The sequence below is a fragment of the Mesocricetus auratus genome, unplaced genomic scaffold (assembly GCF_017639785.1).
Source record: "Mesocricetus auratus isolate SY011 unplaced genomic scaffold, BCM_Maur_2.0 Super-Scaffold_100007, whole genome shotgun sequence".
NCBI lineage: Eukaryota > Metazoa > Chordata > Mammalia > Rodentia > Cricetidae > Mesocricetus > Mesocricetus auratus.
The window spans coordinates 52,082,339-52,099,935 of record NW_024429191.1 but is presented as its reverse complement, the minus strand read 5'-3'; the positions used below and the strand labels follow the sequence as shown (position 1 = coordinate 52,099,935).

Below are 17,597 nucleotides of genomic sequence, written 5' to 3'. Positions count from 1 at the left end.
GGAAGCTCACTGTTAGCCTAGACCCCCCCTGGAGGCCCAGAGAGATGCGCCCAGGGAAGGCCCCTGGCAGTCAGCAACTGTGGAAGAGGCACACAGAAAATGTGAGTACAACCCCTCACAGTAGGAGGCCAGGAAAGTGGTAAGGCAGGAACAGAACAGAAAATACCAAGTTGCAAAGGAGAGGAGGGGGAGGGAGATGGGAGGAAGGCAGGCAGATGGAACCACAGGAGAAAAGGACCACCGAGTCAGCAGGAGAGCAAAAGAGATGGCAGGAAGGAGACTGCTGATAAGAAACAGTAGGGATCAGAGCCGGAAAGTAACAGGGTCCCCTCAGGATGTAGGGTGCTGTATCTGTGCCAGGCCACCCCCCACCTCACCCTTGTAGTAGCTGTCTGTATAGCTGGCATTGACAAACTGCTTCAGGCTGTCCGTCTGCCGCGCGATGTCCAGCAGCAGAGCGATGGTGTCGTTCTGCCCGTTGTGCAGATTGAGCATAGCTTTTAGCAGACAGGTCTTTCCTGTCTCTGGGTCTGAAGGGCAGAGAGAGGGTCAAAAGCAGGCCAGGATTGGAAGACGGCCCCCTCTTGGGAAGCCAGTCCTCACAGGGCCACCTTTGAATTCGCTGTCAGTCAGGCGCTTCTTGCTCCTCTGCAGGAAGGGCAGCAGGCTCTCCAGCTCCTGGCAGTTGCTCTGAGCCACGGCATCGAAGATGCTCCTGCGGTCGTACAGCCTGGGAGGCTTCTCGGCACCAGTAGAGACAGAGTCCTGGGATGCCTGCCTGGGAAGTAAGTCATACCCTCAACTCAGGCCCTGCTCTCCCCTGAAGCCTTTGGGGCTCGTCAAGGAATGCTGCTAAGCTCCAAGGCAGTTTAGGAACCCAATGTAATAGGGACTCTGGGCTCAGGTGTTCCATCCTGCCCCGGCCTATCTGTAGGCAGTTTGGAGAAAGTCTTTGCTACTGTCACCTCTTCTACTCAGCCCACCTGCCTTCTTTCTGGGTCTCCGGAGACAGGAGCCTAGAGGGGCTAGACAGGATTGACTTGGCCTCTACTGAAAGAAAAAGCATCTTCACACTACCCAGAAGCCACCTTGAGTGACTCCCTGCCTTGCCTCAGAGGCAGTAGGATAAGCTCTTCACCTGAGTCTTTTGTCTTCTTTGCCCATGAATCCTAACCTTGAATCTGAAGTCTAAGTATTGGGGCTGGTGAGCATTCAGGACCTGGCTCTCTAGCATATGCTATTAGCTGGGATCGGTATATGAACTCCGACATCTGTGACTGTGTCTCTAGTGGGGGCACAAGAGTGTGAGCCAGGCCACCTCTGAAGGTTCCCAGCTCCCCAGTTCTGTGACTTTTAACCCATTGTTACCCCATGGCTGGGACTGCCACTGGCAGGACCACTTGGGTCTTGAAAGGAAAGGGCCTCCAGATTTACCTGATGCAGGCAGGTCCGTCCCCAGGCCTCTGGATAGTGACAACAGAGCTGACCGTGATGATAGGGCAGGAGGCCAGGCCTCCTTCCTCATAAGGGCAATCCATAGGTGAGGCCTCCTCTGAGTCACCTTTCCCAAAAAGCCGGGTGCGACTCCTGGTAGTGAAGATATGGGGCTTGCCTGGAGATGGCTTGGAGTTAAGGTCTTGGTCTGGAGGGTCCAGGCAGGAGTTCTCTTGGGGTGGGTGCTCAGAATCCCCAGAGTCTAAGCTATCCCATTTCTTCATCTTTTCCAGATCCTCTGTGGCCCAGTGTGCAACCTGCGGGTAACCACAGAGATGAGGTCTGTGCCCATACTGAGGACCACAAATTCTCATCCCCTCCCTGCTCTCCTGTCAAGGCTCCTGTGAAGCAGGACACCAAAAAAGCCCAATTAGTACCACCCCGCAGAACCAGAGCTTCTGGGGCTATGCCCCCCACTCCAGCAGCCCTGAAGAAACAGAACTGCAATGTCCAGCAGGTCCTGTGACCACAGTGCCCAAGCCCCCCCACCTTAGAGCCAGCAAGCCCTGGAGCTGAAATCAGAGGCCTTCCACCCCTGAGATGCTCTGGACCTCAGCTTCCTGGTTTGTTCTTCCTACCCTCCCCATACACAGCAGAGAAATGACATGGAGAAACTCAGTAGTGAGGCTGGCCAGACTGACCAAGCCCCAGAGAGCCAGGCAGTCCATGTTCACAGAAGATGGTGATACCCTCATCTGTGCTGTATAAACTCCTGTGCCAGGTGCCATTGGTCACACGTACCACACGTCTTTGCCCTTCCACACAGCTGCAGCAACCAAGTGTCAGGAGGGGACTGGTGTGGCGCACACACATGTGCAAGCATGCCATGGGTCATTTGGGTGAATTTGGTGTATTTCAAGTGTCACAGCCTATACAATGTGGCATCGTTTGCTGTGGGGCTGGCCGGTATCCTAAGCCTGAATCTCAAGAGACAAGCTAGCTGCTCAGGTACATGCCCTGCCGCTAAGTAGAGGTCGACACTCTTCCACCCGTCTCCCATGGCCACCCTCCACCTGCTGGCCATCCTGCTCCCTGGTGCCCAGGTCTCTCCTGGATCAGGAGGCTCTTGTGGAAGCCCCAGCTCAACTGTTTTCTCCCCCCCCCCACCCCTGTCCATATCTTCCCACCTTTCGAAAGCCTCCTCCCCCTCAGGACCCAATACAAGTACACCTACCTGCACAGAGCCCTCTCACCCCTGAAAGTTCAGAGCACCCAGGCTCCCATCTTCCATCCTGATAGCCATTTAAGCACAGTCTGCCTTGTAGCCCAACTGTCTCTGACTACCTGCATGCTCCACCGCCCCTGCCCCCATGCCTGTGACCTCTGCCCAGCAGAGACTTTGCCTGAAAAGGCATTGCTGTGACCCTTCCCACCAAGGCTCAGGGACCATCACGGAAGAAGAAGCAGAAAGCTTGTAAGAGCCAGAGGTCCGGGAGGATGGCTATGACACAGTGGACATGACAGGGCTGCTGCCCTGGTGGCCTCACAGCTGTAGTTTTCTGTACAAGATCAATCCAATCCACATTTACTGGATGGGGGAGGGCTCAGGAGGCCCCATCGCTACCTATGAGTTATTGGTAGTCGGTGGCTGCTTAGGAGGGGAAAGTCAGTTTTCCTCAGGAATGTGGTCCCGGGTGCACTGCCTGTACTCCAGGGGATGATTCCATGCCCACGCACATTAGGTCCACACTCATCCCAGTTATTTAGAAGGAGGAGGAAGAGGAGGAGACATGAAGATGGACAGGTGACACCGGATACGGTGAGGCTAAGAGGATGGGTAGGATCAAAATACATTGTATTTGTGTATGAAATTCTCAAAGAATAAACCTTAAAACCTGCTTTTAGAAAAGGAAAGGTTGTGCTAGACTCTGTGAGAGAAATGAGAGTGATCAGACACAGGCTGTCATCTATCTAGGTTCACAGCCGGTTAGGGAAATGGACATTCCAGCTGCGTCTACATTCTGGAAAGCAGCCACTGACAGAGGCTGAGCAGGTCTCTTGAGTCCTGCGTTTTCAAGGGAAAGTTCAAGCAGCGCAAACCCCCGAGCACATGGCCAGACCAGGCCCACGAGTCTGCTGTGGACTAATATTCACAGCAACGGAAAACAAAATGAGGGGCCCTGACCAGCCCCCACCTGCGCCGGGCAGGGCGTAGTGCTTCCCCTGCTGGGCTCTCAGGGGCACCTGTGCTGTCCGATCTGCCTGACCACTGCGGTAGGGGACGCTCCCAGACACAGAAAACCCCTTTACCCACCCCACCCCTTTATCCACCCCTCATCTGCTCAGCTCATCTTCAACCCCAACTACACTGTGCTGCAATTCAGGCAGGAGACAGGGGAACAATGGGACCGGAAGCTGCCGGCCTTGAAGGCCAAGAAACAGAATGGGAACGAAGCTGCCGGCCTTGAAGGCCAAGAAACAGAATGGGAACGTGATTAGGCAGGCAGCAGGAAGCCAAGAGGAAGTTTCGGAGACAGGTGCTGGTGTGGACTTTTGAAAGACAGCTTCCTGCCAAGGACTGTTGTTCACAGTCTGGGGAAGCTCAGCAGGGCCGGGGGTGTGACTCAGTGGTAGAACCGTGCTAAGCATGGATGAAGCCCTGGGTTCCATTCCAGGCACAATCAAAATCAATTAGAAATAAACAAATGACAGGCATAGGGGCAAAGGATAAGGATGGCCAGCATGTTTGAGCACATCCTATGTACAACGCAAACATTCGCCTACATTCACTTAATTCTCGCATCTCTAAGAGGTAAATCTTTCCCAGATGTGGAAGCTAAAGCCCAGTGAGGTTACATTATTTCCCAAATGTCACACAGTGACCAGGAGGAACCTGGATTTGACTGAGAGCATCTCTAGTACCTCTCTGGAAGACTCAGGGCTATGGATCGATCCCATGTTAAACACGGTCCTAAACTCCACAGCAAGGCCTGGGGACTTGATCAGACCGGGCACTCCTACCCAGGACCAGACAGAAGTCCCAAACCTAAAGCAACCTCCTGATCAAGCAAGCTTCCCAAGATGCCCCAAACCCCCAAACAAAGAACAGATAAGGTTCCTGGCCCATGCCTCACTCTCTGCGGAATGTCCGTGGTTGCCCCTTGGATAATGCTGACTGCAAATTCAAGGATAAAGGATCCGGATGAGCTGAACCACTCAACAGGAGAGAAGCTACCAGCAGGATGCTCCATGAACTTTGCAGCAAGGCTCTTGGTTGGGTCTTTGCCTCTTCCTTGAGCTGATCCCAAATAACAAACCAGTAACTGGCATGCAGCCCACAAGTTTCTGCGAATCACTGCTGTTTCTACATCCAGTTCCCCTCTGAAACCAATCTTCTCCCAGTATAAGGGTAAGATGATTAATAGGGCAGTGTGGGATGGGAGGTTGGGGCATTTGCAACAAAAGGGAAGTCAATGGGACGAGATAGTCTGTGATAGCCATGCCTAAAGTATGTCATAGACATGAGCCCCATAGGGATTCCCCAGTCACAGAAGACGTGTTACAATGATCCAGAGAACTCTTGTCATGTTTGATGCAGACACCTGTTGGTTTTCTGACGGAGGTGGGGGTTCTCAGGGCCATGAACTTACGATGCACTCCAGAGAATCACAGTTCATTCTCAGACTTGCAGCCAGCATTATCCCAGAGGCAACCATGAACATTGTGGAGTGAGGCTTGGGTCAGGAACCTTATCTGTACTTTGGGGTTTGGAGCATCTTGGGAGGCTTGTTTGATCATGAAAACCCACTTTAACTCTGGGTCTGCCTTTCCTTGTCAATGGGTGGTATTCAATCATGGTCTCTCTAGACCATGGGAACATTCTAGGGTTGCTTCTCTACTTGCCTCTGTGCCCCAAGCCTCCCTCCCATTAAGACCTTGAGAGCAATCTCCCTCTGGCTGCCTGTGATTTTGAGAAACTGGAAAAGCATGGCCAGCCACATCACACCCATTCCTACCAGGCCCAAGTATCAACTCCGGAAAGACAGAGAACTGAGTTCTTATATGCCAAGAATGAAGGACAGAGGGGTTCTGCTAAGAACAGAGAGGAACTAGAACAAGAGGCCAGGCTAGCTGCCCCCACCCAGCCCTGCACCTCTCTGCACAGAGAGGCCAGCACACTGAACACATGCAGCTTTGCACAAACCTCTGACCTCCACAGCAGCTGCAGCCTCCTCATTCCTGCTGCAGGAGCCAATGCAAGAACATTGACACTGTTGGCACCTCTCCCAGGGACCCAGAGCCTACAGTCAGACAAATTAACTATGTGGCACTGTTGCTTCAGCCTCCCAGCAACCCCTAAGACAGCCACTGTACTACCCAGTTTTCAGATGGGAGAACTGAGGCTCTCGGAGCCCAGCAGAATCATGCACAGCAGGCCACCAAATGGAGAAAGGGACTCACCAGCTAGGTGCAGGCACACCTCAAATGGAGCGAGTGTCTTGGAGCTGTTGTCCGCAGAAGAGTCGGACTGGTGTAGTAAGAGTGGCCTTCCTGCCTTTGTGAGGGTCCTCGCCCCTCCCTGGGTGCACGGCAGGGATGGGCTCTGGGCATACTCTGGCACTCAAGGAAACATTTCCAGCAATGGCAGCAGCTGCTGTTGCCACGGCTCCGATTCCCAAAGGATCCCAAAGCTTTTCCCATCATTTTTGCCCTTTTTCAGAAACCACTTAGCCACTGCCCCGCCTCCAGTCATGCCAGGGCTGAGGTGCACTTAGCTGCCTACAGCCCGGTCCAGCCTGAACCATGCCTTGACTCTCAGAGCTGGACTTGACTTTCCAAACCACTTTCCTGTATGTCATGGTCTGGGGAGCAGCTCCCCCAAATGACTGTCACAGCCAGAGATGCAAAGTCCAGTGTCCTAAAGCTGCCATATTTTCAAAGTGAAAAAGGAGAGGGCCCCCTGCGTCACCTGTCTTGTCTGCAGGCCCTGCCTCCTTGAAGCCTCTGGGTTCCTGTGTACTCAAGTCCAGCATAGAGTATAGGTTCGGGGGCGTCTCTAGGTCTTCCAGGACCCAGCTTTACTCAACTGGGTTTCTTCAATGAACAACAGAACACAAGAGAGTATGTGTATCAATTTCTTGCTTTCCCTATTGTCATCCTAACTGCCAGGAGGCAGGTTCGTTTATCACACGCAGAGGGTGATTAAGACAAGTCCATTCCTTCCCAGATTCTGCCCAGAAAAATCCACCAACTTTCAGGGAGTATGTGCAGGTTGTACCCACTAGCACCCTGCAGAAGCCACCCAAGCATCTGCTTCCAGGGAGCCATGGGGGGTGTAAATAAGTTGTGACTTAGACACCGCTACTGCAGCCCCACCTGGAGTAGTTCCTGGAATTATCAGAGCGGAGGCCATCAGAACACAGTGACTCCCAGTCACTATACATAACTGCTACCAAAGGACTTCCCCACAGCCACCTCCCAGCCCGTACAACAACCCAGGGCGGTGGGTGGGCAGAGACTGTCATACTTCAGTTGCAGAAGAAACATCTGTGTTATTAGACAGATATTCGGGTCACATAACTAATCCAGGCATGAGAGCCAGGCTTAGAAAACCATTCCACACCACACTCCTTCTCTATTGCATATGTCATTTTGGCTTCAATGAATATGACCCCAAGGGCTTGCTCTCATTTTTAAATTGCGGCAAGATACAGGGAGCCTAAACTTCACTATCTAACCATTGTAAGCACAGAGTAGGTGTCCTGTTGTCCATTCACCCTATGGGTATCACCACCATCTCTCCAGGGCCTCCCAAACTGAAACTCTATCTTCCTTCAACAACGTCCCCATCCCCTTGTCCCTCCAATTTGTGGCAGGCACCATTTTACATTCTGTCTCTAAAGTCAGTGGTTCTCACCCTTCCTAATGCTATAATCCTTTAATACAGTTCCTCATGTGGTGGTGGACCCCAACCATAAAACTATCATTGCTACTTTACAGCTATAATTTTGCTACTGTCATGAATTGTAATATAAATATCTGATATGCAACCCCCAAAAGGGTCGTGGCCCACAAGTTCAGACCACTGCTGTAAGTGCAACCAAATGTGGTGGAGGACCACACCAGATTTGTCCGCTCATAACTCACTTCTTTCAACTCACACAATGCCCTCACGGTGTCCGGGTTCCTTCCCTGTGGAGACTGTAATAATCCACTATCTGCCTGTATGCCTGGACTTTGCTTGCCCAGTCATTGGCTGAGGTATACCTAGGCTGATTGCACCTGGTGTCCATTCCTGACTCCGCCTTTCTTCTGTCCTTTTTTTCCCTCAAGATTCAATGGTTTGTTTATAGCCATAGGTTCATGTGACCATTACCAACATTTAGAACATTTTATTAGCTTAAAAAGAAACCTCTGCCGGGCATTGGTGGCGCACGCCTTTAATCCCAGCACTCGGGAGGCAGAGGCAGGTGGATCTCTGTGAGTTCGAGGCCAGCCTGGTCTACAGAGTGAGTTCCAGGACGGCCTCCAAAGCCACAGAGAAACCCTGTCTCGAAAAACCAAAAAAAAAAAAGAAAGAAAGAAAGAAAGAAAGAAAGAAACCTCCACTTGGTATAGTGGCATACTAACATGAGCATGCAGGCGCACACACGCACACACACACACTACACACACACACCACACTTGTAATGCCAGGACTGGGAGATAGAGGCAGAGAACCAAAAGCTCAAGGTCATCGTCCACTACATAGTGAGCCAGTTTGAGGTGCAGGAGGCCCTCTCAAACAAACAAAAAGAGGAGGAAGGGGAAGAAGGGAGAGGAGAAGGAGGAGGGAGAGGAAAAGTTGGAGAAGAAGAAGCCACCCCGACACCTCATCCTCAGGTATCCCCTCACCCTCAGCAATCAGTTTAGTCTGCCCCTCTGGACCTCATTTTCTGGACATTCCATGTAAACAGAGGACAGCTTAGTGTGAGTGTCCATTTCTCACCTCCTCCTAACTTTAAGGAGATGACTTCCAACACACTGGCTGCCGCCACTTAACAAAACAGCTTTTTTTTACTCAAATTCCTATATTTTATTGTTAATTCTTAGGAAATTAATATAGCTGAATATATTAATATGTTGCATACAGTGACTTTTGACAAGTCACACTTACACCAGCTAATTCAGTATTTATTCCTTGTTATTTTAATTTTTCTCATTTTACAAGAACAAAGATAAGTACAAACTGCTGTGCTTTTAAATTTATTTTTGATCCCTCCTCCCTCTCTTGAACTGAACTCCAGGAGCTCAGTCCAGTGCTTGCCTGTGGGTCACTGCATCTGCTTCCATCAGTTACTGGATGTAGGTTCCAGCTTCTTTGGGCTTGTGGATTATGTAGCCTGGTTATCCTTTGCTCTATGTCTAATATCAACTTATGAGTGAGTACATACCATGTTTGTTTTTCTGGGTCTGGATTACCTCACTTAGGATAGTTTCTTCTAGTTCCATCCATTTGCCTGCAAATTTCAAAGTGTCATTGTTTTTTACCTCTGAGTATTACTCCATTGTGTAAGTGTACCACATTTTCTTTATCTATTCTTCAGTTGAGGGGCATCTAAGTTGTTTCCAGGTTCTGGCTGTTACAAATAATGCTGCTATGAACATAGCTGAGTAAACACCCTTGTGATATGATCATGCATCCTTTGGGCATATGCCCAAGAGTGGTATTGGTAGGTCTTGAGGCAGATTGATTCTCAATTTTCTGAGTAACTGCCATACTAATTTCCAAAATGGTTTTACAAGTCTGTACTCCCACCAGCAGTGGAGAAGCGTTCCCCTTATTCCACATCCTCTACAGTATAAGCTGTAGAGGATGCTTTCCATCTTTGTCATTCTGATAAGTGTAAGATGGTATTTCAGAGTCATTTTGTTTGCATTTCCCTGATAGATAAGGATGATGAGATATGGACTGATAGCTGGGGAACCTGCATGGGACCAAACCAGGCTCTCGGAATATAGGTGATACCTATGTTTCTTGACCTGTTGGAGAGGGGGCCCTGGCCTATCCCAGGTACATGAATGGAGTCCATTCCCTATGGTGAGATACCTTTCTCTGCCCTGATACAGAGGAGAGGGGTTTGGTCCTGCCTCAACCTGGTATGTCAGACTTTGTTGACTCCCCAAAGGAGCAGATGAAGAGGGAAGAGGGGGAGAGAGGGGAAACTGGGATTATTATATAAACTGAAAAAATTAAGTTAAAAAATCATTGAAGAAAAAAATAAATTTATTTTACTAAGTAAACAATGGGTTTTCTTTATGATCATTTCATAAATTATTGTAATTTGCTTATATTTGCCCCCATCACCCACTTGTCATCCTCTTTCAACACCTACTGCTCTCCTTCCTTCTACTTTCATGTTTCATTCACACATATGCACATATCTATACATTTAAACCTTGCTATAGCACATAATGTTTGCCTTTTTATTTCCTGTTATTCTCATTTGTTCCCCTTATGTCTTCTTTCCGCTACACTACCCCTTTTCTGTTTTTAATTAATTACATTGAATATATACATATATATAATCTCAATTCTATATGTGGCAGAAAACGTGTTATTTGTATAATATTTTCCATATTTCTTTTGCAAGGAACTTAAGTCGGTAGCTGTACCTGTGTGGCTACTCCTTCATGCTGGGGAACTAATGAGCTGGTGGTAAATGAGCTCCAGGAGCCAAGGCAGGCCAGAGGAATTAGTGTTCTCAGAACCACGGCTGCTGACTACTGAGCTGCATCCGGCCATTAGTCTGAGGTTGTTACTAATTGCTTTATAATGAAAAAAAAAGATTTGCTTAATGTTTCATGAGTCAGCCGGAGCAAGCATCTCTGTAATAAGACTGTCTTGCTACCAAAGACTTGCCCTGATGTGTTTCTAACTTTCTGATTTTTCTTAGGTTGGGATGGATTTTATGTTCTAACATACTCTTAATGTGCTATGGATTATTTATTCTGAAAACATTTTTATTAAGCCCCTATCAATTGTTAGTGTTTTAGACATTAAGAAGTATGGTGAGTTGAATTTTTTAAAGATAAGTGTTTTATTAATGCATCTTCCTGTGTAAATAAGCAAAGAAGACTTCATGTGTGATGACTTTAAGGGAGTCCATTACCTAGTTGTATAAGAATGGGTGCAACTAGACTCTGCCTTTTAGCATAAAAATTAAAAAAAAAGACTTGGCCTGGCCAATTGCCCATGGCTGAGAGAAAGGTCAAATGGGACCCTCACCACATGCTTTGAGAATCTCATAGCAGTACATGAGGGTGATTAAAAGGCCTCTGCCCACTGGGAGCCCACAGTGGAAATGAATCAGACACAGACTCACTCACATGGGGCAAGGTCTATAGCAGGCACTGACTGAGGGGCAGTATCCCCGCTACTTCAGGGAATTCCCCGGCAGATGTGCCACCAGGAAGACTCCATGCAGTGGGCACATGGCCTTTAGGTGGGGCCATAGAACATGGGTGGGATTCCGCTTTGCTAGAACATTCCAAATATGAGCAAAGGGCAAATTAAGGGGAAAGAAGAAAGTGCAGAGGGCACAGGAATCTGCCTTCAAGAGTTTCTGCTTGGGAAAGAAAGAAAAGCAGAAACACAAAAGCCACATGATCCATAGATAGCTGCCATCCCTGGCCAAGACTAGTGTGCTGCAGGGGAAAGGCAGGCTGGTGTTCACTCCTCTGTCTTGTGTGGGGCCAAGCTGCCCATCTCTCTCCAGGCAGTTTTCTAGCCTCTCCTGGGGCTGCTGCTCTATAGAAGCCACCCTCCCAGCCAGTATCCACACCATCCATGCCGCCAACCATACTCCTACATCCCAGGAAGCCCCTACCCTCTAAACTCCACTGGCTTCAGAACACACCCATCACGGTTTGGCCAACATGTCCAACCTCAACTGTCAGCTTTTCAGCCACCCTGTGCAGATCTTGTCCGCTGGATCTGAGATCTGAGGACCTGAAAGAATAGGGCAGACAACAGTCTAATGCTGTAGACAGCCTTACTTCCTTTTCAGTGTACTCTTATGCATGAATATAACAAAGAAAGCAGTGGAAGAAAACAAGGAAATCACTGAGTTTGAGTTCAGAAAAACACGTAAATAAAAACACCAATAAGCATTGACATAGCAGCCCTTTTACAAGAACTTTCTCAGGACAGACCAATTTTAACACAATAGCCTGGCATGGACTAGAGATTATAACTATAAAAACATGGAAGCGAGGCAGAAGGCAATTCAGGTCACACAGACCAGACTAGGTTTTATAGCTATGTTCTGACATCCAACAAGAATAAACATGTCTTATAAGTTGAATGTAAGTGTTTAGCACAGGAGGCACAAAACCACATCCAAGAATAATCCAGGGAGCAAAGTACACCTGAGGCAAAAGGCCCTGCTAGTTTCCTGGAGCCTCTCTCACAGTTCTCCAAGGCATTGTTGACCATGTGTCATTCTTTTGACCGTGTTCCAACACACGACTCCTATGGCATCTTTTCATTTGCCCTCTGACCAAATTACGCCAGACCCAGTGTCACACTCTGGATGTGTCAACACTTTAATGTGACCATGTGCACCTGCCCTGACCCTTCTCCCCAGGGTTCCAAAGCCCACCTTCATCCCCTTGGGACTCAGCCTCTCTGGTGCAAACCCAGGGTCCCCCTAGTTCTTCCTTGCCCCCCTTAGCCACTCTTTTGAGCCCAGCTCCATCCTTTGTGACATCCCACCAGCCTGCAAAATCACTCTCCAGCCGGAACCTCACAGTCACTTCACTCAGCTAGAACCCAAGCGGATGCATCACTCTGCCCTCATCAGAGAAGCTTCTTCTTGCAGTAGATGGGAATGAACACAGAGACCCACAGCTGGACAGTGTGCAGACAGTGAGAGACCTCGGAGCACTTAGCCCTAAATGGAATGTCTTCATCAAACCTCACCCCTCGGGGCTCAGGGATCTGTGGGGGAAGACAAGGCAGAAAGACTGTAAGAACCAGAGGTAGTGGATAACTCCCAGGAAACAGTGTATGAACTCACAAAGACTGACCGCATGCACAAGACCTGAACAAATCCAAGTCAGACAAAATCCTAGCGTGGAGAAGGGGGAGTAGACACAAAGCCCCACCCCTAATTAGAAAGTTATTTGCAACTGATATCTGTAGGAGAGGGAAAATCACTTTTCTCCAGGAGAGTGACGCTGAGTATAGCAGCCACACTCCAATGGAGGCCTTATGCACAGGAGTTTTGACCAACACACAACAGACTCCATGTTCGTGTATGTGTGTGTGTGTGTGTGTGTGTGTGTGTGTGTGTGGGTGTGTGTGTGGGTGTGTGTGTGGGTGGGTGTTATGGTTTGGTTCTTTGGTCTTTTAGAGGTTTGTTTTGTTGATTTTTGGCTTGCTTCTGTGTGGAGCGAAGAGAGAAAGAACATGAAATGTTGGGTAGGGAGGTGAGGAGGATCTGGGAGAAGTTGGGGGAGGGTAAAGAATATAATGAAACAATATAGAAATTTAAAAATAACAATAAATATAATTAAAAGGCATACGGTCAAAAATGAATGGATAAATAAGCAAAATAAAGAGAGTAGGTTCTGCAGTTGGATGCCCTGCTTTGTGCTTTAAGCTAAGTTACTTAGTAAGTCTGCTTCACCATCTGTGAGACGGAGGTAAAAAATACCCGCCTCCTAGATTATAAAGATTAAATGGGTTCAAATAAACAGAACTTATTAGTTCTCACTGCACAGTAGGTATCACCAAATATTAAATGTTATTGAAACTCTTAAGATTTGACTGGATATCCAGGCAGTGATGGTGCATGTCTTTAATCCCAGCACTTGGGAGGTAGAGTCAGGTGAATCTCAATGAGTTTGAGGCCAGCCTGGTCTACAGAGTGAGTTCCAGGACAGCCAGGACTGTTACACAGAGAAACCCTGTCTAAAAAACAAACAAACAAAAAACAAAACAAAAAAAAAATATTAGGCAGGATATCACTTGCATGGAGGATAAATGACTCCCCCTTCTGGACATGTAGATTATTGTCACAGTGCTTATTTTATCTCCTTGTGCTAGAAATTCAACAACACATCAACCTGGCAGGATTCCCAGCTCCCCCTGTTGCTCCGGAAATGAGACTAGTCTGGTCTGCATGGGGAACAATGAAAACTTCACAGACGCCATGGTTATTGTGGCTACACAGTCAGGATGAAGTAAGGTCTGCTGTAATAACAAAGCAACCCCCAGAGCTCAAAGACTCCAGAAGGCAAAGGTTTCTTTCTCATTCACAGTTGTGATCTTTACCGACTGGTAAAGATTCAATGCCATATTGTCCTCAGTCAGGGACCCAGAAAGACAAAGTATGTAATCTGTGGAACACCATCAATCTCGTAGGCAAAGGGAAGAGAATGTGGCAAAGACGTTTGCTTAAAACTGACACACGTCTGTTTACATTTCCCCAGCCAAAGTGAATCAGACAAGAAAAGCTGTAAGTGCTCCTAAGACGAGAACATTGATATCCAGCCTGATGCTGGCAGTCGCCTAATTCATCTGAGGAATAGGCTGACTTCCAACATGTTTTTGGCACCTTGCAGCAATGAGGGTTGAAGCAGTGAGGGGGTTGTAACTTCAGTCCAGAGAGAAGAGGCCCTGACATCTTGCTCAAGCCCACCTCCTCCACTGGAGATGGGGATCACATGCAAGGGAAGCAGCAGCAGGGCATTCAGATAACAAGCGTGGACTCTGGGGCTCAGCCCTCAAGGGTAGAGCAGACACGAGGCCTGAAAGGGACGTAGAGCTCTAGTGCCATGCTGGCCCCACGGCTTAAAGGACATCAATAGAGATCTTCACCATCTTTATTACACTTATTTATTTGGGACAGGACATCATGTGCTGCTACACAGGTGTGGAGGTCAGAGGACAGTGAGAGCCTAGGGATACGACTCAAGTCACTGGGCTTGGCGACCAGTCTATTTACCCACTGAGCCATCTCACCAGCCCAAGATCTTAATCTTTATTTACACATTATCCACAGCTCTCTGAACGTGCTAGGTCAGCTGCACCTTGAGGAAGAGATCCTAGAACACTGCTTCTTCAACTGACAGGGCATCAAGGAGCCCTCTGTCTTTCCTCCTCCCTCTCAGCCCCAAGGACTGCAACATGACTGTCCCAACTCATCTGGCTTATCTATGATAAGCCCTGGTGAACACGGGGCAAGCTCTTTCTTTTTGAGAAAGTGTCTCTCCATGTAGCTCTGGCTGTCCTGGAGCTCACTATGCTGACGTAGAACTCACAGAGGCGTACCTGCTTCTGCTCCTTAAGTGCTGGAATTAAAAGTATGCACCACCATATCTACCTATGAGGGTCCTTGCAGTCATGATAGTTTTACAGCTATGCAGTAATATATAATCTTCCCAAAACAGATGGCCATGTGTTTATCAAAGGGACAAGACTCTGGAAAAAATGAATTTTATTCTGTTATCTGAACTGTAGCCAGCAGTGGGAGCCAAGTTCATCAAATGGGTTCCCACAATCATAGAGGTTGCAAAATAACTCACACAAAGAGACATGACTGCTCCCCAAAGTTACAAGTATCCCTGAGCCTTGGGTCCTTTAGGAGTCTAGGAGTAGGCACAGTGATGGTGGCCGTCTCCTGGAAGGTAATGTAACATGGGAAGACTGCTGGCTCTGGCCCTACATGCATACCCACATAAACAGGGCCAGCGCCATCAAAGGCCAGCAAGGCCCTCACCACAGAGAAAGGTGGGACCTGGAGGATAAGGCATTCTCTCATGAAACTGACTACCGCTTGTGGCAGGAGTGAGGGGACATAAGGCTGTACATAGTCATGGAAAAGGCCCAGTGCCTTGCAGCCATCTTTAACAGTCTGTCAGAACTGTGTTTGCCACAATGCTGTGGTCCCTTTTGCTGTTCATGCCACCCACCTTTCCTTCTCTGGAATGTATCTTCAAGCCAGCTGTGCTGAGAGGACTCAGGGTAGCCCTGGTGCAGGACTTTCCCAGAAACAAATGTGCATGGCAAGGAGAGCACACAGACCCCAGCTTCCTCCAAGCCATCCTGCTTCAGTGTCCTCAGGTCTCTCTCTACCCAGAGAACATGCTATAGCTAAGGGACCACAAGACTGGGAAGGGGGCCTCCCTCCACCTGGTACAATCCCGTAGTAAGGATTTTTCCAATAATGCATTTGACTCAAAGCTGGACCTCTTACAGAGACCAGTCCAAAAACTGGGCATAAAGCGGGTTTTCCTTACTTAGTTGGAGCCATGGCTACCAGACTGTTAGCTCTGAAGTTTTCTTTCTGTCTACAGATGAATCACAGATGAGCCTGGTTAGTGATCAGCAAACTGTTTTTCTCTTTCTTCTTCTCCCTCTCTCCCTCCCATTCTCTCCACCTCTCACATCTGCATTTGCAATCAGTTCCAGAAGATCCTGCTCTTGGAAGGCACTAGTTTGGGATCTGATGAGTGACTCCTGGCTGCATGATTATCACATTCCCTGAAGGTAAGACCTTGGCCAATTTAGATAGTACCTCATGATCAGTACAATTTACAATCTACCCACAGAGCCATCCAGGAAAAGGACAACCCATTGATCATGTTGGCAATGTCAATTAGATAGAATTCCCAGAATTCCTTTAGCCAATGAGCTTGCATGAACTAAGGCTCCTTCTGGCTGAGGTCTCTCCGGAGCATGACCAGAGCTGCTCCAAAGGCTGCATCCACATCCTGTCCAAAGCACACCGGCAAAGGGAAGGCCCTCTGGACCTCCTGCTTCAGCACCTCATTCCTGGACAGCGCAGTCCCACTCCCCATCACCCGTTCCACACCCCACTCTTTGAGCTGTTGAAAAGGAAGCATGGAGTGCAGGTTCTGAACAATGCCTCTGCACAGGGCCCGGGTCACATGACCCAGGGAAAGGTCAGAGGAGGAGATTCTCGTCACAGAGGCTAGCTGGTCTGGCAGGTGCCTCTCACCCAGTACTGTTGGGGTGATGGTAAGGTGTGTATCTTTCTGCTGTGCAGCCGCCTGGATCATGCGTGAATAGACAGTGGATTCTTCAACCTCCAGGCCTGTCAGAAATGGAAGATCTGTTATAAGACCATGCAGCTTCTGGAAGAGGCAGAAACTGTTTTAAATCCCCAGGAGGAAGGGGCAGATATGTCTGCTGCTTCTCACACTGGCTGGAAGCTTCCAGGCTTAGAGATTCAGTCTGGCTCGCTAGATTCTGTTCTAGATTCCAGTCATTTGTCTCCCTGTGGCCACAGCTAGACTTCTGGGAGATATTGTTGTGAATCCTAGCCCTAAAGTGAGCATCATAACTATAGCACAGCTATATGATGCTAAGGGACCAAACATAAACACCCACTAGCAAGCATCACCAGAAGTGCCATTTGAGCCATTAGCAGTGTCACTGCAATCCATGGATCCACGCTACACCACCCTTGCTATATGAATGAAGCCTAAGCCATTCTCGTTGTATGGATGGGTTACCTGGGGCCCAGGAAGAAGTGATATGTTTGCTATCTTCAACTGATTGATGTCAAGCCAGTGTGCCAGTCAGATTTTAGTTCCCTGTCCTATGTTATCTCTGCATTCTGAAAAACAAAGTTATCTGGGTACAGTGAAACTCCAGAACTCAGAAAGCTGAGGCAGAAGGATGGCCAGTTAAAAGCCAACCTGATCTATACAAAGACCCTCATCTCAAAAAGAGTTAAAATATAAATAATAAGGAAGGTTGGTTTTTTTTGTTTGTTTGTTGCTTCCATGTACTGTCAAGTTAGGTCATTTGGGGGCTGGGACATGGCTTGGTGGTGGAACACTAGCCTTGCATGATTAGAGCCCTGGGTTAAATATCAAGCACCACAAAAAGAAAAAAAAAAGGTTCTGATCTCTAATTTTCTATTACCTGAAGGAGAACAAATACAACTTTGATAAGAAAACTCTTTACTAAGTGTAGTTCACCACCATAGCCTGAGTAGCTCTCAAGTCTCTGTGGGACCCGCTCCCTTTGATAGAACTGGCCTAGGCTACAGATTCTGAGACACAGCCAGGTTAGAAAGCCAAGAGCCTAAGGCTGTAGGTGCTTCTGAAATATGAGTATGAAATATGAACACAGCTTCTGACTCAGG

The 17,597-nt window shown here is 48.3% G+C and overlaps 2 protein-coding genes across 3 annotated transcripts in view; both read right to left on the bottom strand.

Moving 5' to 3' along the window:
- Positions 1-17,597, bottom strand: part of Trpv1 (transient receptor potential cation channel subfamily V member 1) — a 40,743-nt gene that overhangs the window by 21,341 nt on the left and 1,805 nt on the right. Inside the window, exons 2-5 of one of the 2 annotated variants that reach the window (XM_040749106.1) lie at positions 16,443-16,538; positions 1,435-1,751; positions 612-778; positions 378-530 (exon numbers count right to left, since the gene is read on the bottom strand). In XM_040749106.1, coding sequence (XP_040605040.1) covers positions 378-530; positions 612-778; positions 1,435-1,718 — 604 coding nt within the window. In that variant the 5' untranslated portion in view covers positions 1,719-1,751; positions 16,443-16,538. The remainder of the gene's footprint in view (positions 1-377; positions 531-611; positions 779-1,434; positions 1,752-16,442; positions 16,539-17,597) is intronic. The other variant, XM_013111620.3, reaches the window with a different exon arrangement.
- Shpk (sedoheptulokinase) overlaps positions 14,304-17,597 on the bottom strand; it is a 28,353-nt gene continuing 25,059 nt past the window's right edge. Inside the window, exon 7 of the mRNA XM_005067429.4 lies at positions 14,304-16,538. Within this exon, the coding sequence (XP_005067486.1) occupies positions 16,126-16,538 (413 nt within the window). The 3' untranslated portion in view covers positions 14,304-16,125. The remainder of the gene's footprint in view (positions 16,539-17,597) is intronic.